The 23897-nt window shown below is 45.7% G+C and overlaps 1 protein-coding gene across 1 annotated transcript in view; it reads left to right on the top strand.

Moving 5' to 3' along the window:
* Positions 1–23897, top strand: part of XRN2 (5'-3' exoribonuclease 2) — a 188747-nt gene that overhangs the window by 99518 nt on the left and 65332 nt on the right. The window contains exons 9-20 of the mRNA XM_063918183.1: positions 413–570; positions 709–783; positions 866–999; positions 6676–6733; positions 8725–8832; positions 9096–9140; positions 9233–9358; positions 16871–16956; positions 18324–18459; positions 19988–20095; positions 20522–20611; positions 20754–20826. Coding sequence (XP_063774253.1) covers positions 413–570; positions 709–783; positions 866–999; positions 6676–6733; positions 8725–8832; positions 9096–9140; positions 9233–9358; positions 16871–16956; positions 18324–18459; positions 19988–20095; positions 20522–20611; positions 20754–20826 — 1197 coding nt within the window. The remainder of the gene's footprint in view (positions 1–412; positions 571–708; positions 784–865; positions 1000–6675; positions 6734–8724; positions 8833–9095; positions 9141–9232; positions 9359–16870; positions 16957–18323; positions 18460–19987; positions 20096–20521; positions 20612–20753; positions 20827–23897) is intronic.

The raw sequence follows: 23897 nt of genomic DNA on the forward strand, positions 1-23897 counted from the left end.
CCAACTGCTAGGTTAGTGAAGTAAAGTAGTATGTTAAGATGATGGTCCAAAATTCCTCAAAGACACTCAAACACATTTAGGAAGCTTCAAATTATTAATGCTGCTGAAGACTAGCACAGTCACACATGGCTTCTTTATCATTTATGTTCTTTACGGAATAATGGCAAATAAGACTTCAGTGTTTGATCCGTGAGAATAGATTTAGCAACTTCTTGGAATTATGGAGGACCAGTTGAGTCTGTTTTATGTCCTTAATTATAGAAAAATAGGTATGAATGACTATATACCTTTTTAACATGACTACATGCGTAGTGACGTTGCAAAAATAATTGCTGGTTTATAGTGATTTGCTGTAATTTCTGCCTCCCGCATTATGACATAGCAGACTTTATTTTATTTTGTATCTTTTCAGCTGATCTCATCATGCTGGGACTGGCAACTCATGAACCTTACTTTACTATCATCCGAGAAGAGTTTAAGCCTAACCAACCAAAACCATGTGCGTTATGTGGGCAGATGGGACATGAGCTAAAGGATTGTCAAGGACTGGCCCGAGAAAAGAAAGGAGAGGTAGAACTTTTAATAATTCTTGCATATCACATGAGAACACAAAGGGCTAAAAGTGACATGATGGAAGTGTGGATTGCTAATAAGTGCACAGTTCATAGGGTATTTTTAACCATGTTTACATTTAATTTTGTTTTGTAGCATGATGAATTTGCCAGTACTCCCCCAGGCTGTGAACAGGAGTTTATCTTTATTCGTCTCAATGTGTTGCGTGAGGTTTGTACTGTTCAGTTTGCACGTCTATAATGGTGTGTAGCTGTAGTATTGCATACATTTCAATCTACTCTATTTTTTTCAGTACTTGGAGAAAGAGCTGGTTATGTCAAACTTGCCTTTCCCATTTGACTTTGAAAGAACGATCGATGACTGGGTGTTCATGTGTTTCTTTGTGGGGAATGATTTCCTACCTCACTTGCCATCTCTTGAAATCAGGTATGGCCTGCTCTATTAATACATGGTCATCTAATATTTTGGATTGTAGAAAGCCAGTAACTGGTGTTTATAACTTTATTTCTCTGACGTCCTAAGTGGATGCTGGGACTCCGTAAGGACCATGGGGATTAGCGGCTCCGCAGGAGACTGGGCACAACTAAAGAAAGCTTTAGGACTACCTGGTGTGCACTGGCTCCTCCCACTAAGACCCTCCTCCAGACCTCAGTTAGATTCTTGTGCCCGGCTGAGCTGGATGCACACTAGGGGCTCTCCTGAGCTCCTAGAAAGAAAGTATATTTTAGGTTTTTTATTTTACAGTGAGATCTGCTGGCAACAGACTCACTGCAGCGAGGGACTAAGGGGAGAAGAAGCGAACCTACCTAACTGGTGGTAGCTTAGGCTTCTTAGGCTACTGGACACCATTAGCTCCAGAGGGATCGACCGTATGGAACCGGCCATTGATGTTCGGTCCCGGAGCCGCGCCGCCGGCCCCCTTACAGAGCCAGAAGCAAGAAGTGTTCCGGAAAATCGGCGGCAGAAGACTTCAGTCTTCACCAAGGTAGCGCACAGCACTGCAGCTGTGCGCCATTGCTCCTCATGCACACCTCACACTCCGGTCACTGATGGGTGCAGGGCGCTGGGGGGGGGGCGCCCTGAGCAGCAATATAAACACCTTGCCTGGCAAAATCATCACAATATATAGCCCCAGAGGCTATATATGTGATAAATACCCCTGCCAGAATCCATAAAAAAAGCGGAAAAAAAGTCCCCGAAAAAGGGGCGGAGCTATTTCCCTCAGCACACTGGCGCCATTTTCTCTTCACAGTGCAGCTGGAAGACAGCTCCCCAGGCTCTCCCCTGTAGTTTTCAGGCTCAAAGGGTTAAAAAGAGAGGGGGGGCACTAAATTTAGGCACAATATTGTTTATACTAGCAGCTATTGGGGGAAAAATCACTCAGTTATAGTGTTAATCCCTGCATTATATAGCGCTCTGGTGTGTGCTGGCATACTCTCTCTCTGTCTCCCCAAAGGACTTTGTGGGGTCCTGTCCTCAGTCAGAGCATTCCCTGTGTGTGTACTGTGTCGGTACGGCTGTGTCGACATGTGGGATGAGGAAGGTTACGTGGAGGTGGAGCAGAGGCCGATAAATGGGATCACCAGAGTGGATGGATAGGTGGAAGGTATTAACCGACAATGTCAACTCCTTACATAGAAGGCTGGATGACGTAAAACAGCTGTGGGACAGCCGGCTTCTCAGCCCGCGCCTGCCCAGGCGTCTCAAAGGCCATCAGGGGCTCAAAAAAGCGCCCGTTACCTCAGATGGCAGACACAGATGTCGACACGGAGTCTGACTCCAGTGTCAACGAGGTTGAGACATATACACAATCCACTAGGAACATCCGTTACATGATCTCGGCAATGAAAAATGTGTTACGCATTTCTGACATGAACCCAAGTACCACATAAAAGGGGTTTTATTTTTGGGGAGATAAAGCAGCCAGTGTTTTGTTCCCCCATCAGATGAATGAATGAAGTGTGTAAAGTAGCGTGGGTTCCCCCGATAAGAAACTGGTAATTTCTAAAAAGTTACTGATGGCGTACCCTTTCCCGCCAGAGGATAGGTCACGTTGGGAGATATCCCTTAGGGTGGATAAGGCGCTCACACGTTTGTCAAAAAAGGTGGCACTGCCGTCTTAGGATACGGCCACCTTGAAGGAGCCTGCTGATAAAAAGCAGGAGGCTATCCTGAAGTCTGTATATACACACTCAGGTTATATACTGAGACCTGCACTTGCCTCAGCATAAATAGTGCTGCTGCAGCGTGGTCTGATACCCAGTCAGATAATATTAATACTCTAAGACAGGGATAATAGTTTGCTAACATAGAGCATATTAAAGACGTCGTCTTAGATATAAAGGATGCACATCCAGAATTAATGCAATGTCCATTCTGCCAGGAGGGTATTAGAAACCCGGCAGTGGACAGGTGATGCTGCCTATAAAAGGCACATGGAGATTCTGCCTTATAAGGGTGAGGAATTGTTTGGGGATGGTCTCTGGGACCTCGTATCCACAGCAACAGCTGGGAAGAAAAATTTTTACCTCCAGGTTTCTTCACAGCCTAAGAAAGCACTGTATTTTCAGGTACAGTCCTTTCGGCTTCAGAAAAGCAAGCGGGTCAAAGGCGCTTCCTTTCTGCACAGAGACAAGGGAAGAAGGAAAAAGCTACACCAGCAGCCAGTTCTCAGGATCAAAAATCTTCCCCCGCTTCCTCTGAGTCCACCGCATGACGTTGGGGCTCCACAGGTGGAGACAGGTGCGGTAGGGGCGCATCTCGGGAACTTCAGGGACCAGTGGGCTTGCCCACAGGTGGATCCCTAGGTTCTGCAAATAGTATCACAGGGATACAGGCTGGAGTTCGAGGCGACTCCCCCTCGCCGTTACCTCACATCAGCCTTGCCTGCTGCCCTCGGAGAAAGGTAGTACTGGCGGCAATTCACAAGCTGTACTTCCAGCAGGTGAAATCAAGGTACCCCTCCTTCAACAAGGCCGGGGTTACTATCCAAAATGTTGTGGTACCGAAACCAGACGGTTCGGTGAGACCCATTCTAAAATTGAAAGCCTTGAACACTTATATACGAAGGTTCAAGTTCAAAATGGAATCGCTCAGGGCGATTATTGCAAGCCTGGAGAATTTCATGGTATCACTGGACATCAATGATGCTTACCTGCATGTCCCTATTTACCCTCTTCACCAGGAGTACCTCAAAATTGTGGTACAGGATTGTCATTACCAATTCCAGACGTTGCCGTTGGTCTGTCCCCGATACCGAGGTATTTACCGAAATAATTATCCCGTACTTGGACGATCTCCTTATAAAGGCGAGGTCCAGGGAGCAGTTGTTCGGCGGAGTAGCACTATCTCGGGAAGTGCTACAACAGCACGGCTGGATTCTGAATATTCCAAAGTCGCAGCTTGTTCCTACGACGCGTCTACTGTTCCTGGGTATGGTTCTGGACACAGAACAGGATAAAAAGGGTTTCTCCCGGAGGAGAAGTCCAAGGAGTTGTCGTCTCTAGACAGAGACCTCCTAATACGTATACAGGTGTCGGTGCATCAATGCACGCGAGCCCTGGGAAGGATGGTAGCTTCTTACGAAGAAATTCCATTCGCCAGGTCCCATGCAAGGATTTTCCAGTGGGATCTGTTGGACAAGTGGTCCGGGTCGCATCTTCAGATGCATCGGCGGATAACCCTGTCTCCAAGGGCCAGGGTGTCGCTGTTGTGGTGGCTGCAGAGTGCTCATCTTCTAGGAGGCCGCAGATTCGGCATACAGGACTGGGTCCTGGTGACCACGGATGCCAGCCTTCGAGGCTGGGGGGCAGTCACACAGGGAAGAAACTTCCAAGGCTATGGAAAAGTCAGGAAACTTCCCTACACAAATATTCTGGAACTAAGGGCCATTTACAATGCCCTAAGTCAGGCTAGACCCCTGCTTCAACACCGGCCGGTGCTGATCCAGTCAGACAACATCACGGCGGTCGCTCATGTAAACCGACAGGGCGGCACAAGAAGCAGGATGGCGATGGCAGAAGCCACAAGGATTCTCCGATGGGCGGAAAATCATGTGTTAGCACTGTCAGCAGTGTTCATTCCCGGAGTGGACAACTGAGAAGCAGACTTTCTCAGAAGACACTACCTCCACCCGGGAGAGTGGGGACTTCATCCAGAAGTTTTCCAAATGATTGTACACCGTTGGGAAAGGCCACAGGTGGACATGATGGCGTCCCGCCTCAACAAAAAGCTACAAAGATATTGCGCCAGGTCAAGGGACCCTCGGGCGATAGCTGTGGACGCTCTGGTAACACCGTGGGTGTACCAGTCGGTGTATGTGTTCCCTTCTCTGCCTCTCTTACCCAGGGTAATGAGAATAATAAGGAGAGGAGTAAGAACTATACTCATTGTTCCGGGTTGGCCAAGAAGAGCTTGGTAACCAGAACTCCAAGAAATGATCTCAGAGGACCCATGGCCTCTGCCGCTCAGACAGTACCTGCTGCAGCAGGGGGCCTGTCTGTTCCAAGACGTACCGCGCTTGCGTTTGACGGCATGGCGGTTGAACGCCGGATCCTGAAGGAAAAGGGCATTCCGGAGGAAGTTATCCCTACGCTATTTAAAGCTAGGAAAGAAGTGAACGCAAATCATTATCACCGCATATGGTGGACATATGTTGCGTGCTGTGAGGCCAGGAAGGGCCCCAAAGGAGAAATTTCAGCTAGGTCGATTTCTGCACTTCCTACAGTCAGAGGTGACTATGGGCCTAAAATTGGGTTCCATGAAGGTCCAGATTTCGGCTCTATCAATTTTCTTCCAAAATAGAACTGGCTTCACTGCCTGAAGTTCGGACTTTTGTTAAGGGAGTGCTGCATAGTCAGCCCCCGTTTGTGCCTCAAGTGGCACCGTGGGATCTCAACGTGGTGTTGGATTTCCTGAAGTCGCATTGGGTTGAGCCACTTAAATCCGTGGAGCTACAATACCTCACGTGGAAAGTGGTCATGCTGTGGGCCGTGGCGTCGGCCAGGCGTGTATCAGAATTGGCGGCTTTGTCATACAAAAGCCCTTATCTGTATTTTATATGGATAAGGCGGAATTGAGGACTCGTTCCCAATTCCTTCCTAAGGTGGTATCAGTTTTCATGTGAACCAACCTATTGTGGTGCCTGCGGCTACTTGGGACTTGGAGGATTCCAAGTAGCTGGACGTAGTCAGGGCCCTGAAAAGTATATGTTTCCAGGACGGCTGGAGTCGGGAAAACTGACTCGCTATTTATCCTGTATGCACCCAACAAGCTGGGTGCTCCTGCTTCTAAGCAGACTATTGCTCGCTGGATCTGTAGCACGATTCAACTTGCACATGCTGCGGCTGGACTGCCGCACCCTAAATCTGTAAAAGCCCATTCCACAAGGAAAGTGGGCTCTTCTTGGGCGGCTGCCCGAGGGGTCTCGGCTTTACAACTTTGCCGAGCTGTTACTTGGTCGGGTTCAAACATTTTTGCAACAGTCTACAAGTTTGATACCCTGGCTGAGGAGGACCTAGAGTTTGCTCATTCGGTGCTGCAGAGTCATCCGCACTCTCCCGCCCGTTTGGGAGCTTTGGTATAATCCCCATGGTCCTTACGGAGTCCCAGCATCCACTTAGGACGTCGGAGAAAATAAGATTTTATTCACCGGTAAATCTATTTCTCGTAGTCCGTAGTGGATGCTGGGCGCCCATCCCAAGTGCGGATTGTCTGCAATACTTGTTTATAGTTATTGCCTAACTAAAGGGTTATTGTTGAGCTATCTGTTGAGAGGCTCAGTTATATTTCATACTGTTAACTGGGTATAGTATCACGAGTTATACGGTGTGGCTGGTATGAGTCTTACCCGGGATTCAAAATCCTTCCTATTTTGTGTCAGCTCTTCCGGGCACAGTATCCTAACTGAGTTCTGGAGGAGGGTCTTAGTGGGAGGAGCCAGTGCACACCAGGTAGTCCTAAAGCTTTCTTTATTTGTGCCCAGTTTACTGCGGAGCCGCTAATCCCCATGGTCCTTACGGAGTCCCAGCATCCACTACGGACTACGAGAAATAGATTTACCGGTGAGTAAAATCTTATTTTTTCTTCTGTCTTTCGTCACAGAGAGGGGGCTATTGACCGGCTTGTAACTATTTACAAGAATGTTGTGCACAAGACTGGGGTGAGTACCTGGTTCATGTATTTGTTTCCCTCCCCATTTACACTTGAAACCTTTTTACAGTAGAAATGTTATGCTTAATAAAACATTCAACTATTAAATATCAGGTATACAGCTGGCCTTTCCAAGGCCAGTGATCAAATCCCTTCTATAAGCGGACCGTCGTATCAATGGCTGTTCTGTTGTCCATGGATTCTGTTGGAATATTACACTACTAGGCTAACTAATAGTGTGGAAGTTGTGGTGCCATATTGTGAGGCAGTGTATGTATACAAATCTGTTACTGTGTGAAAAGGCACCAAGTCGCTGCTCCATAGGAGCCTGATAAATAACTCTCCTCCATAGTGGCTTGGTTTGCTCTCAAAACAATAACTGGATTAATTCTACTGAAATGCACAGACATATCTAGAAGTATCAAACTAAAATGTTCCTCCTAAATCTCCACTGAGTATTAATGGTCTGAACTGAAATTTTGGGCCTGATTTAGTCTCATGCAATGCTGATATTCATGCAAGTTGTGATGTTCTTCAACTGTGTGTATATCTAAGGTGCTAAAAGTTACACTGTGCATGTATCGTAGTGTTGTGTACGTACAGAGGTGCATTGAGAGGCATGGTCTTGCAAGTGTATTTGGCTGTTCAGATGTATGGAGATGCACTGTCTGAGAAGTGTTTATAGGTGAAGAACTCAAGCCCTTGCTTACATTTCAGGCCATACTCGCATGGGCCAGGTGCAAGTTTTGATGGTGCGTCCAGTGGAAGCATCCATGGGTGTGACTATAGTGGGTGCAAGGGGTGCCATAGCTATGTGGCCAGTGGCGTAGAGGTGGCCTGGATCCAGGTTATAAAGTTGCATACCAATATCCCAGATATGCCTGATAATCCGTTGGGACTGATCCATTGACCAGCCCAGTGGTTGCCAAATGTGGTTCTCAAGACACCCAAACAGTTTAAGTTTATAAATCCCTGCTTGTGCACAGATGGTATAATCAAACTGACGGAAATATTAAGTCGCCTTTACCTAAGCATGAATATCCTTAAAACCTGGAGTGTTGGGTTGCCTTGAGGACCGTATTTGGGAACCACTGGTCCAGCCTGAATTGTGACATTAGTTTCAGTGAGAGGAGTGCGTTAGTGCAGGGATGGGGAACCTTCAGCCCTCCAGCTGCTGTTAAACTACACATCCCAGCATGCCCTGCAACAGTATTAGCATGGCCAAATATCAAAACTGTAGCAAGGCATGCTGGTACAGGTATGTGTAGTTCAAAAGCTGGTGGGCCGAAGGTTCCCCACCCCCCCCTGGTGTAGTGGATGTTATAATGGTAAGGGGCCACTGTATTGTGTAATCTGATCTGCTCATTGTAATGTGGAGGGCACTATAATGCTACATAATAAGAACTGGGGCTCTATAATGTGGCACAATATAAAATTAAGGCACTCTAATGTGGCACAGTATGAACAATGGCATAATATGAACTGGGGACACTGAATGTAATGTGAATTGGGTATACTCTGTGACATAATGTGTTCTGGCAGCCCTACAATGTGACATCATGTAAACTAGGGAACTATGCTTCATAAAATAAACTAGGGCACTACTATGATCCAGAAAATGAACCAGGCCACTATTATGGGGCATAAAATGAATAACTGCTGCAGAGAGGTGTCTCTCTCGAACCACTGGGACAGGGGTCCTTCCAGTATGTTTCTGTGGGGCACCCAAAGTACTGGTAACGCCCCTGGTAGCATCTGAAGATTAACCATGTGGTATAACGGCATCTAAAGTTGCTCAAAGTGGGCATCTCGGTCCTAACGCAATCAGATGCACTAATGTACACCATGGGAAGGGCTAATAGCATTAGCATCAAGTCGCAAACGTGACTATATACCAAAAGACACTAAAGTGATGGCAGCATAGTGTGACTGAGTGAGCACCTTAGGGGAGTGCATCTTCTTGGGATTTGCAGTACTTGCTATGATTGTCTTTATTTGCAGGGATATCTTACAGAGAGCGGGTTTGTGAACCTGGAAAGAGTGCAGATGATTATGCTTGCAGTCGGTGAAGTTGAAGATAGCATTTTCAAGAAAAGGAAGGAAGATGATGTACGTTACAGTTTGCAAAACTCTTGTTCTCTCCTTTTGGCTTTCAATCTATTTATACCTTGCTGTATATTCTTAAAAATAAATGGAAAAACTATGCTTAATAGTATGATTTTAATGGTAGTAATCACTTTCCATAGAGATGAAATATGGTCGTTTTGTGACACCTGAGAAATAACAAGGCTGCAATAAACTGCGTGTAAGAATCTGTGATGGCAGTTATTTAAAAAATGTCCTTACACATGTAAATATGTTTCTTCTTAAAGGAGAGCTTTAAAAGAAGGCAAAAGGAGAAGAAAAAGCGGATGAAGGTGAGCTTTGCGGTTTCTTATGAGGGCAGTTGGGAATACTGCAGTAAATTTTAGACTCTCTGGATTTATTTTGATCGTTGATTCTCTTTTAGAGAGAACACAACCCAGCTTTTGTTCCCACCGGGCAGTTTGCACCTCGAGCATTAGGGCGGGGAAACATGTCAGACACAATCAGCAACCCGCGACAGGCTGCCTATGAAATGAGAATGCAGAATTCTGTAAGTAACAGATCTCATTTTTCGGGTCTCTGCTGTCTATATAAAAAAAAAAAAAAACTATTCCTAAAAGCTTTTTCACATGTCCGAATATTTGAAATGCTGCTGTTAAGATCAAAACTACCCTTTTAAATGGTTTTCAATATAAGACTTTTCTATTGATCTGAAATTAATGATGACTCTGAATATCAGAATAGGAAGTTATGGGTATTGCTAGGTGGCTGTTACGGACCATGGGGGTAATTCCAAGTTGATCGCAGCAGGATTTTTGATAGCAACTGGGCAAAACCATGTGCACTGCAGGGGAGGCAGATATAACGTGCAGAAAGAGTTAGATTTGGGTGGGTTATTTTATTTCTGTGCAGGGTAAATACTGGCTGCTTTATTTTTACACTGCAAATTAGATTGCAGATTGAACACACCACACCCAAATCTAACTCTCTCTGCACATATTATATCTGCCTCCCCTGCAGTGCACATGGATTTGCCAAGTTGCTATCAAAAATCCTGCTGCGATCAACTTGGAATTACCCCCCATGGGAGGAGATTGTAATGATCTAAGTTTCAGAACACCTTTTTTGTTCTTTGAAGGAACGGTTGTACTTGTCTCTTGATATCAAGTGTGACATGTGGTTTTACCTAATTCTAGAAAGCCAGTTACTGGGGTCCTCTAACTTTATTGTCGGTGAGGTTGCATTTGACTGACTTGTAGACACTTACAAGAATGTTGTGCACAAGGCTAGTGAAAGTGCTCTTGTGCCCAGTTTGGAGTGTGACACTGCATGATCCATGTAAGGTATTTTGTAAATGTTCTGTTAGCTGAGAGTTCTTGTTTTTATGTACAATATGACAAATGGGTTAGCTGTTGCTTTCGTTTGCACAATAGCCAAACAGCAATTTGGTGTGACATGCCAAATACCTAATGGATAGCCATTCATGCAGTTTTAAGAGCATCATGTAAAGACTCTTTGATAGGAAGCGAGCATAGCGCATGACCAGGATAGGTTATTTATACTTTCAGGTCATTGACTTGATAGAATTCTGCAGGAGAGTGCAGTAGCTTTTAGATTTGAACATTTATAACATAACGTGAAATATACACTGCATATCATGAGTAGCTAGTTTATCTCCATTTCTCTTACGTTCTAGAGGATGCTGGGGTCCACATTAGTACCATGGGATATAGACGGGTCAACTAGGAGCCATTGGCACTTTAAAAGTTTTACAGTGTGGGCTGGCTCCTCCCTCTATGCCCCTCCTACCAGACTCGGTTTAGAAAATGAGCCCAGAGTCGTCGGTCACATCTAGGGGAACTCTCCTGAGCTTTCTTAGTAAAAGTTTATTTTAGAGTATTTTTATTTTACAGGGAGGCTGCTGGCAGCAGCCTCCCTGCATCGAGGGACTGAGGGGGGGAGCAGTGTCCGCCCTGCGGGGTCTGAGCCACTGTCTCCGCTGACTGGACATTGAGCTCCAGAGGGAATAGATCGCTCCCGGCTGCAGGGGAACGCTCACCCCAGCAGATTGCCGCCACCCCCTTGCAGAGCTGAAGTTTGAGGCGAGTGAGTCACCGCCCCCCCCACCTAGCAAGCAGGGGCCCGGTGTGAAGATGGCGGCTACAGGGTAGGAGTGCAGTACTAACTGCGCTCCGGGGGAGGCTCAGCGGTACTTAAATGCGGCGCTGTGAGGGGTGACCTGAGCCGGCGCTTTAACCCTACACTGACCAGAAAGCCTGTCTGAGTCTGCGGATCTCGGCTAGCAAAAAATCCTCAGGCCAGTATAATCTTGGAAGGCACCATTAAGGGGGTGGAGCTTCTCCTCAGAGCGGACCCAACAGTGTTCAGCGCCATTTTCCTGCCTGCAGACATGCTGCCAATGGAAGAGCAGTCCCTTCAGAGCAACTCCAGCTATCTGTACAGTACCAAGGGGTTGCAGAAGGGAGGGGAGGCTGTGTAAGACTGTCGCCTATTAAGGGACAGTCAGCGCTGGTTAAGGGTCTCCCTATACCTATATAGCACTGTGTGTGGGTTGGCTCCAATCTCTGTCTCTCTTTGCCATTCTTGGGGGGGGGGGGGGGGGGTTAACTCTGCCCTGTTCCCTGTGTGTATGTGGGGTGTACAAGCAAACCTGTCTAGAGACTCTCTCATATGCTGCAGAGGATTTATCTTCTCGGGAAGATCCCATCCCATGTAATCAGGATTGCACTGTTGTAGCGCAGATCCCAGCTAGAGAACCGGAGTGGTTAACCTCTCTTAGGGGGGCTATTTCTCAGATTTCTGAAAGGGTTGCAAGGACTGAGCATGCAACTCAGGTGTTGCAGTCCTCTATGGCAGTATGGTCTGATACTGCTCCCTCGGGGCCCCCTGCGGTACATTCTCACAAACGTGCTCTTGCCCAAATCATGCAGGATGACACGGATACCGATTCTGACACAGCAGACTGTGATGGAGATGTGTCGAGGGGGGCGGCATCACTTGCTAAGGGGGTGCAGTTGATGATTGAGGCCATGCGGGATGTGTTACATATTTCGGACACACCTCCTGAGCAGGTTGAGGAGACCTTTTTCACTGACGGTAAGAAAGCCCCTCTCACCTTCCCGGCATCTAAGGAATTAAATGCTATATTCGAAAGCCTGGGAAATACCGTAGAAAAAATTCCAGATCCCTAAAAGGGTCCTGGTTGCTCTTCCCTTCCCGGAAGACTATGGAAAAAAAAAAATTTCTTCAAATCAGGCTTTCCAGCTTTGCCGACCGACGGCTATTCTTCTGGACGCTATCTGAAAATTGGTAGTGTCTGAGGTCATTGTTCCAGTTCCACCTCACCAGTTGAACAAAGGTTACTATTCGATCCTTTTTGTGGTACCGAAGCCAGATGGTTCGGTAAGGCCAATTCTGAACTTGAAATCTTTGAACCCTTATCTCGGGGACTTCAAATTCAAGATGGAGTCTTTGAGAGCAGTTATCTCAGGACTGACGGAGGGGGAGTTACTGGTGTCCCTGGACATCAAGTATGCGTACCTCCACATTCCCATTTGGTCACCGCACCAGACCTATCTCAGGTTTGCGCTGTTAGATGATCACTAACAGTTTCAAGCACTGCCGTTTGGTCTCTCTGCGGCACCAAGGGTCCTTCACCAAGGTGATGGCAGAGATGATTGTTCTCTGCAAGCAGGGGGTGAACATAGGGGGTAATTCCAAGTTGATCGCAGCAGGATATTTTGTAGCAGTTGGGCAAAACCATGTGCACTGCACATGGTTTTGCCCAACTGCTAAAAAATTTCCTGCTGCGATCAACTTGGAATTACCCCCATAATTCCATATCTGGACGATCTGCTGATCAAGGCGTCGTCCAGAGAGAAGTTAAGATGCATTACTCTCACGACACATCTGCTCAAGGAGCACGGTTGGATCCTGAACCTTCCAAAGTCTCATCTGGAGCCGACAAGGAGGCTGTCTTTCCTGGGGATGATCACGGAGGTGCAGAGGGTGTTTCTACCGGTGGAGAAAGCGTTGGTGATTCAAACAATGGTCCGGGATGTCTTGAAGCCTTCCCGGGTATCTGTTCATCAGTGCATCCGCCTTCTGGTTAAGATGGTTGCCTCCTTACGAGGCTCTGCAGTACGGAAGGTTTCATGCTCGATCCTTTCAGCTCGAACTCATGGACCAGTGGTCGGGATCTCACCTACATATGCACCAGAGGATTTAAGTCTGTCGCCAAAAGCCAGGATTTAGCTCCTCTGGTGGATTCAACTACCACACCTTCTGGTGGGCTGAAGGTTCGGAGTTCAGGACTGGATTCTTCTAACCACGGATGCAAGTCGTGGTTGGGGAGCAGTCGCTCGGGGGGAAACCTTCCAAGGAAGAATCCCTTCTCCCGATAAACATCCTGGAGCTAATAGCCGTTTACAACGGCCTTCTTCAAGCAGCACACCTTTTGCAGGGTCGGGCTGTTCATGTGCAGTCGGACAACATGACCACAGTGGCCTACATAAACCGACAAGGCAGAACGAAGCGCAGGGCTGCAATGTCAGAGGTGACAAGAATCCTCCTCTGGGCAGAAAGGGGCGCGGTAGCGATGTCTGCAATCTTCATTCCGGGAGTAGACAACTGGGAAGCAGACTTCCTCAGCAGACACGATCTCCATTCAGGAGAGTGGGGCCTCCCACCCGGAAGTGTTCGAGGAGGTAACCGGTTGGTGGGGGGTTCCTCACATAGATATGATGGCCTCCCGCCTCAACAAGAAGCTGCGGAGGGTACTGTTCCAGGTCGAGAGACCCACAGGCAGTGGTGGTGGACGCACTAGTAACACCGTGGGTGTTCACGTCGGTGTATGTGTTCCCTCCACTTCCTCTAATTCCAAAGGTTCTACAGCTTATAAAAAGAACAAAGTTTCTGCCAATCCTCATTGCTCCGGACTGGCCAAGGAGGGCTTGGTACGCGGATCTGCTGGATCTACTCCTGGAAGATTCAAGGCCCCTACCTCTTTGAGAGGATCTTCTACTGCAGGGGCCATTCGTTTATCAAGACTTACCACGGCTACGTTTGACTGCATGGTATTCCGAGCGAGGTTATTCCTACCCTGACACAGGCTAGGAAGGGGATAACGTTTAAACATTACCATCGAATTTGGAAAAAATTTATCTTGGTGTGAATCCAAGAAACTTCCTGCGGTGGAGTTTCAATTTGGACGTTTCCTCCTTTTCCTGCAAGCAGGTGTGGATATGGGCCTGAGATTGGGCTCCATCAAGGTCCAGATCTCGGCTTTATCCATTTTCTTCCAAAAACAATTGGTTGTCCTCCCTAAGGTTTAGACCTTTTTGAAAGGGGTTCTGCACATCCAGCCTCCCTTTGTGGCGCCAACTGCACCATGGGATCTTGATGTGGTGTTGCAGTTCCTGCAATCGGATTGGTTTGAGCCTCTACAGGAGGCTGAAATAAAATTTCTCGCGTGGAAGGCGGTCACTTTGTTGGCCTTAGCTTCTGCTCGACGTGTGTTGGAATTGGAGGCTTTGTCCTGTAAAAGTCCCTATCTGGTCTTCCATGAAGATAGGGCGGAACTCGGGACTCTTCCACAGTTCCTTCCTAAGGTTGTGTCAGTGTTTCATATCAACCAACCTATTGTGGGGCCAGTGGCTACTGACTCCTCCATTGCTTCAAAGTCTTTAGATGTTGTGAGGGCTTTGAAGATTTATGTGAAGAGGACGGCTCGTCATATAAAGTCTGACTCTGTTTGTCCTCTATGATCCCCAGAAAATTGGGTGTCCTGCTTCTAAGCAGTCGATTTCACGCTGGATCAGGTTCACCATCCAGCATGCGTATTCTACGGCAAGATTGCAGTGTCCAAAATCTGTTAAGGCCCACTCTACTCGTAAGGTGGGTTCTTCCTGGGCGGCTGCCCGTGGTGTCTCGGCTATACAGCTTTGCCGAGCAGCTACTTGGTCTGGGTCGAACACGTTTGCTAAGTTTTTTTTACAAGTTTGATACTTTGGCCTCTCATTACTTTAATACCCCTTTCACACCGCAGCTATAACCTGGTAAATTGCCGGTTTTTAAGCCTTCCAAAACTGTTCTAGCTGCGGTGTGAAAGGGCCACTTTGAATTTACTGATTACAGATTACTGGTATTTATAAAACGGTTAAAAAGCAGGGTCCTACACGGTTCAGACCCGTTTCATTGTACAATGTGAAAGGCTCTGAAACGGTATTTCCAAACCACAGAAGGTGATAGGCTGTCTCCATGCGTGATGTCACCAGGCAGAAGCAGGAAATAAACTGGAGGAAACACATGAGAGTGAAAAGCATTTTTTTTTTTTTTTTAATACAGAATACAGTTTAAAATGGCAAATTGGAGTGATGAGGAGGTTAGGGAGCTGCTTAGGATGAGAGGGGATGAAGAAATTGCTAGACAAATCACTGGGACAGGGAAGGATGCAGTAATCTACAAAAACATGGTAAAGATGCTTGAAGCTGCTGGGTTCCATCGTACGACTAGCCAAATAATTAATAATTATTAATAATGTGTGGGCCAGAAAAGTCCATTTGAAATGACAACCACTGTTTTCTATGGGAGAAACGGGTTCAGTGTGAAAGGTACCGAAACGGTAATATACCAGTTACAACATGCGATGTGAAGGGGTTTTAACTGCTCAGACCCGTTTTAAGAACCGTTTAAAGAACCGTTTCAAAAGCAGGGTTTGCGATGTGAAAGCAGCATAAGTTTGGTCAAGCAGTTCTGCAGGAGCCTCCGCGCTCTCCCTCCCATTCTGGGAGCTTTGGTACATCCCCATGGTACTAATGTGGACCCCAGCATCCTCTAGGACGTAAAAAAAATAGGATTTTGGTTACCTACCGGTAAATCCTTTTCTCGTAGTCCGTAGAGGGTGCTGGGCGCCCGCCCAGTGCTTCGTTTTCCTGCAGTGGTTATTTAGTTCAGTGCTGCCTGGTTTCTAATTAAGTTCTGCGTTTTTTTACTGTTTCAGTACTGTTTCAGCTGTTAAAGTTTATCCGGCATTTTGGCCGAATTTGCCTTGTGTGAGCTGGTATGAATCTCGCCACTATCTGTGTATAATCCTCCTCTCGAAGTATGTAGTCTCAGGCACAGTTTCTAGACTGAGTCTGGTAGGAGGGGCATAAAGGGAGCAGCCAGCCCTCACTATTAAACTCTTAAAGTGCCAATGGCTCCTGGTGGACCCATCTATACCCCTTGGTACTAATGTGGACCCCAGCATCCTCTACGGACTACGAGAAAAGGATTTACCGGTAGGTAACCAAAATCCTATTACATAATTAGGATTGTCTTTGCAGTCTCCTGGATATAGAACATTTCATGCACATTTCTGAGCCTGTCCCCCCATTTGCTACACTGCATGTGTACTGTTAACGCGTTTCATCATCCAAAGACTTAATCAGGGGAGCAGTGTGTGTTTGTGGATGCTATTTTGAGTTCCAACCAATAGAGGGTAATCCTAAACTAAATTTGCTAGAATTGTTGTTTTTGGGCTACGCCAAATTGCCCACAACAGATACTCTAGGTATAAACTACCCATTTCTTTTAGATTAGTCATTTATTTAAATGTGTTATTTATACCAAGAGTATTAGTAGTGGAACACTTAGGTTGCTGTTGACCTAACCATGCTAGTCACAAGTTACTCATGGTTTATGCTTGTTTAGTTTATAATGGTCTGGGCTCCTATAAAATGGTGACCAGACTGGATGTACAGCACGCAAGTCATTGGATGACGAAGTGGTTAAGTAGCCGCAGCAGGAGAGACAAACTGATCTGTCTGAGAATTGTGCTGTGGACTGGATGTGCTCAATAAGTAGCGGTAACTACCTGGAACCTACAGTGAGCTGGATTTTATGCTTGGATATGTGTTTAAATGTACGGCGATTTAATCCTCTCAAAGTTAAAATGTAAAAAAAACATTATCCAGCAGTTTTCTAGCTAAGATGGGTTTTGATCGCATGAGGTTTTGTTTGTCTAGTTTATTTTGTTATTAATTTCGTCTTTCTTCTTTAGAATTCTCATGACGGCCAGTCTCCATCAGGAACAAAAAGGAAAGCAAATGACAGTGATAGTGAGCCTGAGCCAGAAGATAATATCAGGTGAAGCCATTTGTGTCTGCAGCACTTTGTCAGCAAATTGCTGCATTTGGGTAGAGTCTAATGAATGCCATTTAGCTTATGGCGGCAGTGCCTTTTGGATAATTTTCTATGATCTTTTTATGAAGGGTAACAATATTCTGTAAATTCCAGCGAGATGCACGAGCTAAAGCTGTTAAATCCAAGTATCTGCATTAGTATGCACGCTGGCTTGCTTTCTTTAAGCCACTTTTCCCTTTGAGACCATGCACTGCATTGGTTAGACATTAAATGATTTTGATTTGATTATGTGATCTGAATACCAGTGTATTCCTGATGAATATTTAACCCTTAAACTTGGTTACTTCAAGTGTGTCACATTAACAGATTTCAATGGGGCATCTGTTTTGCATTCCAATTGTGCTACTTTGATCTGTAGTGTGTAAAATCGTACTTCAAAAATATAATTGTGCAGGTGTCTCTATCACCTAGTACATGATTTTCTGTGGCCATTTGGGTTATACTTGGACTTTTTTTTATTTTATTTGCCTTTCTTTTGATGTGAATGAAAGGTAACGTAAATATATGAATTCATTAGTACCAAGATGCTTCATAACTGTCAAATGTTTTTAGTGTTTGAGATGTATAATTTTTCAGACAGGGCAAATAAAATCCATTAACAGCGTTAGCTATTGTGTTATCTCCATAGCTGCTGTTTGGCTTCATTTTGGTTGGGTTCGGTAAAGGCAAGCTTCTTTTTGGTGTCATTTACCTAATATGAGTTGCCAATGGATGTTATAGCTTTGTATTAACTATAGCGTATTGCTTGGGACACTGCAAGACACAGCAGTGGCTGTACATTAAGTTTCTGCTAACATCCGTTAAGAATTCGATGGCTCTGTGTTTTATGTTCTAGTTTAACCTTTTGTATGTTCAGTGTGTTTTCTGCCAGGATTTTAGTTATTTCCTTGTACGTAAACCTAGGGAAAGTACCATTTTGCAAGAAATATGTAATATGGAGGTATGGCTATTAAGAGCACCCCAAAACAACTTAAAAGTTTTCTCCTCTGCAAATATTTTACTTCATTATTACAATACATTATGAATACATGCTGTTTTCTGTATGCATCCATTGGTTAGTGTAGGGGTCGATCACCTCCTGTTTTTGAAGTTAGGAGTTTTGTTAGATGCTCACATAATGAGATTGGAGAAATGCCATAACGCACTGTAACTGCCCATATAAATTCAGCTGCAAAGCAGACGCCCAGTATTGGTGCAATGATGCAATACATTGTACAAACTGTAAATACATATTAAGTATTGTCCGACTAGTTTTTCACCTGCATAAATCGGTGATATTGATTGTGGAATCGCTATGGTTTTCTCTTCAGACTGTGGGAAGATGGATGGAAACAGCGTTACTACAAAAACAAATTTGATGTTGACGCCTCTGATGAGAAGTTTCGCCGCAAAGTTGTTAAGTCATATGTTGAAGGTCTCTGCTGGGTCCTACGATACTACTATCAGGTACACGGTTCTCTCTAAGTCTCCTGTGACATGCTTGGGGTTCATGAACTAGCTTATTCACCAAAACGATCAACCTGTACTGTGTGAATAGAGAAAAATGCAAAAGATTGCATTCAATTACTGGCAAACTGTCCCAAATACCTACCTACCATATTGTGATGTTACTTGGAGTGTAATTTAAGTGATCAGTGTCTGATAAAAAGCTTTTCAGAATTGAAATGTCAGACAGGCAAGAGTACACTTCCCAATATAGAGTAAATGTAAAATCCAATGACTGCTAGTAAGTAGTTATATATGGACAGTGAGTAGTAGGCTCCTAAAACATTTGGTGACATGTTAAGTAATGATTGTAACATTCAGCTGCTGTGTAATGTGGTTGCTATATTTCCTTGCGTTAATCATGCTGGTTATATTGGCTGTTCTTTGCAATACAAGTCTCTTGTGGGGATAACTGCCTATGCATTTCTGTGTCTGCTATCCTGTTTAACAAATTATTGTACAGTAGTCGGTCATGATTTACATAGATACCAGTGGACAGAAAAATTTGCTAGAGGGGGGGTAAATGCAGGCAACAGTTGGGGTAAGGAGGAGTTAAGTGTAGCTAGCCGTTGGGGCAGTACTGTGGGCAAGGAGGGAGTTAGGGGCAGGCAGTACTGGGAATAGTAGTTGGTTCCTTCCTCCTGCTGAGAGCTCCAGTTACCAGAGTCCTCTCAGCCAGCACCATAGCTGTGTCCTCAAAGATGGTGTCCGAGATGCTATTGTCTTCCACTAGCATAATGAGCTGCAGCCCCAGCTTGTTCCTCACCACTCTAGTGTAGTGCTCAAGCTCTCTCCTGGCCTGTGCCGTGTCCACTTCCACTGGCTCCTGCATGCTGAGACCTGCTGACTGAAGGAGTCCAAGATGGACTGATGATGGTGTGTGTGTACATCGCTTCACGCTGCTGAAGGGGCCTGGCACCATCGACATGATGCTGGTAACAATACTGCAGTTGCGGCTGGGTCAGTCACAGAGTGGATGGCGAAGAAGGTATGCAGAGCCTTTTGAAAGGGGGAGATGAGCTGGATTCAAACTGCAGGGAGTGAGGGAGGCCTCAGGCGGCAATTGGATGGGGAGACACTGCTGTATTGTTGTTGGCCGCAGTGCACTGCGCACAAATCATATGTCCTGCAGGACCTGCTCACTTTTCAAAACAGTCCCTCGCTGCCTGTAGCGCGTCAATTATGAGAGATAGCGTGTAAGTGAGAGCCCTGGTCATTTGTTTAGTTCCTTACTTAAGGTCCTATTGGTGTGGTGTTATCCTCATGTTTGTATGGATGCCATCATAATTTAAAAACTTACTGGTAGGTTAGTTGGCTTCTGACAAAGTGAACCTTGGGTGGGTGTGTGGCAGGCACTGATGTGAATAACTTAATACGCTTTTAAGTGCTGTACAGTATGTGTGCACTATATAAATAATGGTTAGTGCTAATAAATGAATGGCAAGGTGCTTTCACCATTGTAAATCTCCTTCTTTCCTGTTTTGAACAGGGATGTGCTTCTTGGAAATGGTTCTTCCCATTTCATTATGCTCCCTTTGCTTCAGACTTCGAAAATATTACAGAGCTCTTCACGGAATTTGAAAAAAACACCCAACCAGTAAGTGACCAGAAATAGTGTTAGAGGGCCATGGTGTTGTAGGTTTAGTCCGTTGCGTGTATATGCGGTTTCTTTTTTTTTTTCTTTTTTTCTTTTTTTTAGGTCTGTTACCCAGCTGACATTCCTGTTTTTGTTTTCCCTAACGTTCTTTCCTTATTCATGCATTTGAGTCTTTGCTTATGGTAATTAGGTTTCCACTTCCTGCTCCCTCAAAGGCCCCCCACCCTGACCAATATTTTGTCAAAGATTTAATGTGTTTTGTTTTATTTTTATTTCTTTAAAAGGCGTTTACAAAATACCCTATCTTTTGAAGTTTTTAGTCTGCTACTGCTTGTATATTTTTTTTTTTTTTAAGATGTTGACCATTTTTAATGCCATATATTTTATACACAATATTGAATGCAAACGCCATCTTTTCTTTCTCAGTTTAAACCACTAGAGCAGCTGATGGGGGTGTTCCCTGCTGCTAGTGGCAACTTTCTACCTAGCACATGGAGGAGACTCATGAGTGACTCGGTGAGTTGTATCTTTTTTTTTTCTCTCTAACGGTTTTCCATTAATGCAGTTGATTGCTTTTCAGAAATAGTGTTGGGAGTGGTTTAACATGTAGTAATTTTGTTTGTCTGTTGTAAAAAAAAATTTTTTTTTCTTCTTCCAGGATTCCAGTATAATTGACTTCTACCCTGATGACTTTGCTATTGATTTAAATGGAAAAAAATTTGCTTGGCAAGGTAAAGGCAACAAAAACTCATTTTTGTGTTCTGCTAGATATAATTGACACTCTAGACTTAATACACAATGACTTAGGTGGATATATATTTCACATAAATTCTTTATTTGTGTCATAGGGGGTAGATATACTATGACTGATTCAATATGCCAACTGTAATGCTGAATAAGCCTGAATTGGTATTTATGCTACTGTTATAAATCTATCGGTGGCTTGGACAAACCGCTCCTTAGTAAATTTAGTTAAAATCAACATATATGGGGGTAAATTCAATTGGGTGCAAGGTTTTCACTGCAAAACCACCTTATGCCCAATCTTGGATTACAGCGGGTATGTACACTCCTGATAACCACAAAGAATAAAAAAAGTGAAATGCATATGCTAATTGGAAACTTTCAATTGCTTAATAAATTTCATGAAAAGGGGGTGTGGGTGGGGGGGGCATAGAAAGCCCTGGTGACCTTTTCTCTAACGTCCTAAGTGGATGCTGGGGACTCCGTCAGGACCATGGGGAATAGCGGCTCCGCAGGAGACAGGGCACAAAAATAAAGCTTTAGGAGTAGGTGGTGTGTACTGGCTCCTCCCCCTATGACCCTCCTCCAAGCCTCAGTTAGGTTTTTGTGCCCGTCCGAGCAGGGTGCAATCTAGGTGGCTCTCCTAAAGAGCTGCTTAGAAAAAGTTTTTTAGGTTTTTTATTTTCAGTGAGTCCTGCTGGCAACAGGCTCACTGCATCGAGGGACTTAGGGGAGAGAATTTCAACTCACCTGCGTGCAGGATGGATTGGATTCTTAGGCTACTGGACACCATTAGCTCCAGAGGGAGTCGGAACACGGGTCTCACCCTGGGGTTCGTCCCGGAGCCGCGCCGCCGACCCCCCTTACAGATGCTGAAGATTGAAGGTCCGGAAACAGGCGGCAGAAGGCTCTTCAGTCTTCATGAAGGTAGCGCACAGCACTGCAGCTGTGCGCCATTGTTGTCACACACTTCACACCAAGCGGTCACGGAGGGTGCAGGGCGCTGCTGGGGGCGCCCTGGGCAGCAATATTTTAATACCTTATGGCAAAAGAATACATCACATATAGCCATTGAGGCTATATGTATGTATTTAACCCATGCCAGTTATCTAAAACTACGGGAGGAAAGCCCGCCAAAATAGGGGGCGGGGCTTATTCTCCTCAGCACACAGCGCCATTTTCCTGCTCAGCTCCGCTGTGAGGAAGGCTCCCAGGACTCTCCCCTGCACTGCACTACAGAAACAGGGTAAAACAGAGAGGGGGGGCATTTTTTGGCGATATATTGGATATATTTAAGCTGCTATAAGGAACAACACTTATATAAGGTTGTTCCCATATATATTATAGCGCTTGGGTGTGTGCTGGCAAACTCTCCCTCTGTCTCCCCAAAGGGCTAGTGGGGTCCTGTCTTCGATAAGAGCATTCCCTGTGTGTCTGCTTGTGTCGGTACGTGTGTGTCGACATGTATGAGGACGATGTTGGTGTGGAGGCAGAGCAATTGCCGATAATGGTGATGTCACCCCCCAGGGAGTCGACACCGGAATGGATGGCTTTGTTTATGGAATTACGTGATAATGTCAGCACATTACAAAAATCAGTTGACGACATGAGACGGCCGGCAAACCAGTTAGTACCTGCCCAGGCGTCTCAGACACCGTCAGGGGCTGTAAAGCGCCCTTTACCTCAGTCGGTCGACACAGACCCAGACACTGAATCTAGTGTCGACGGTGATGAAACAAACGTATTTTCAAGTAGGGCCACACGTTATATGATCACGGCAATGAAGGAGGCTTTGCATATCTCTGATACTGCAAGTACCACAAAAAGGGGTATTATGTGGGGGGTGAAAACTACCTGTAGTTTTTCCTGAATCAGAGGAATTAAATGATGTATGTGATGAAGCGTGGGTTAACCCAGATAAAAAAATGCTAATTTCAAAAAAGTTATTAGCATTATACCCTTTCCCGCCAGAGGTTAGGGCGCGCTGGGAAACACCCCCTAGGGTGGATAAGGCGCTCACACGCTTATCAAAACAAGTGGCGTTACCGTCTCCTGATACGGCCGCCCTCAGGGATCCAGCGGATAGGAGACTGGAAACTACCCTAAAAAGTATATACACACATACTGGTGTTATACTGCGACCAGCCATCGCCTCAGCCTGGATGTGCAGTGCTGGGGTCGTCTGGTTGGATTCCCTGACTGAAAATATTGATACCCTGGATAGGGACAGTATTTTATTGACTATAGAGCAATTAAAGGATGCTTTCCTTTATATGCGAGATGCGCAGAGAGATATTTGCACTCTGGCATCGAGAGTAAATGCGATGTCCATATCTGCCAGAAGGAGTTTATGGTCGCGACAGTGGTCAGGTGATGCGGATTCCAAACGACATATGGAAGTATTGCCGTATAAAGGGGAGGAATTATTTGGCGTCGGTCTATCGGATTTGGTGGGCACGGCAACTGCCGGAAAATCCACTTTTTTACCTCAGACCCCCTCCCAACAGAAAAAGAAAAGACACCGTCTTTTTAGCCGCAGTCCTTTCGGTCCTATAAGAACAAGCGGACAAAAGGACAGTCATATCTGCCTCGGGGCAGAGGAAGGGGTAAGAGAGGGCAGCAAGCAGCCCCTGCCCAGGAACAGAAGCCCTCCCAGGGTTCTGCAAAGCCCTCAGCATGACGCTGGGGCCTTACAAGCGGACTCAGGAGCGGTGGGGGGTCGACTCAAGAATTTCAGCGCACAGTGGGCTTGCTCACAGGTGGACCCCTGGATTCTGCAGGTAGTATCTCAGGGTTACAGGTTGGAATTCGAGAAGTCTCCCCCTCGCCGGTTCCTAAAGTCTGCTTTGCCAACGTCTCCCTCAGACAGGGCGACGGTATTGGAAGCCATTCACAAGCTGTTTTCTCAGCAGGTGATAGTCAAGGTACCCCTCCTACAACAGGGAAAGGGGTATTACTCCACGCTATTTGTGGTACCGAAGCCGGACGGCTCGGTAAGACCTATTCTAAATCTGAAATCTTTGAACCTGTACATACAAAAATTCAAGTTCAAGATGGA

The sequence above is a fragment of the Pseudophryne corroboree genome, chromosome 4 (assembly GCF_028390025.1).
Source record: "Pseudophryne corroboree isolate aPseCor3 chromosome 4, aPseCor3.hap2, whole genome shotgun sequence".
NCBI lineage: Eukaryota > Metazoa > Chordata > Amphibia > Anura > Myobatrachidae > Pseudophryne > Pseudophryne corroboree.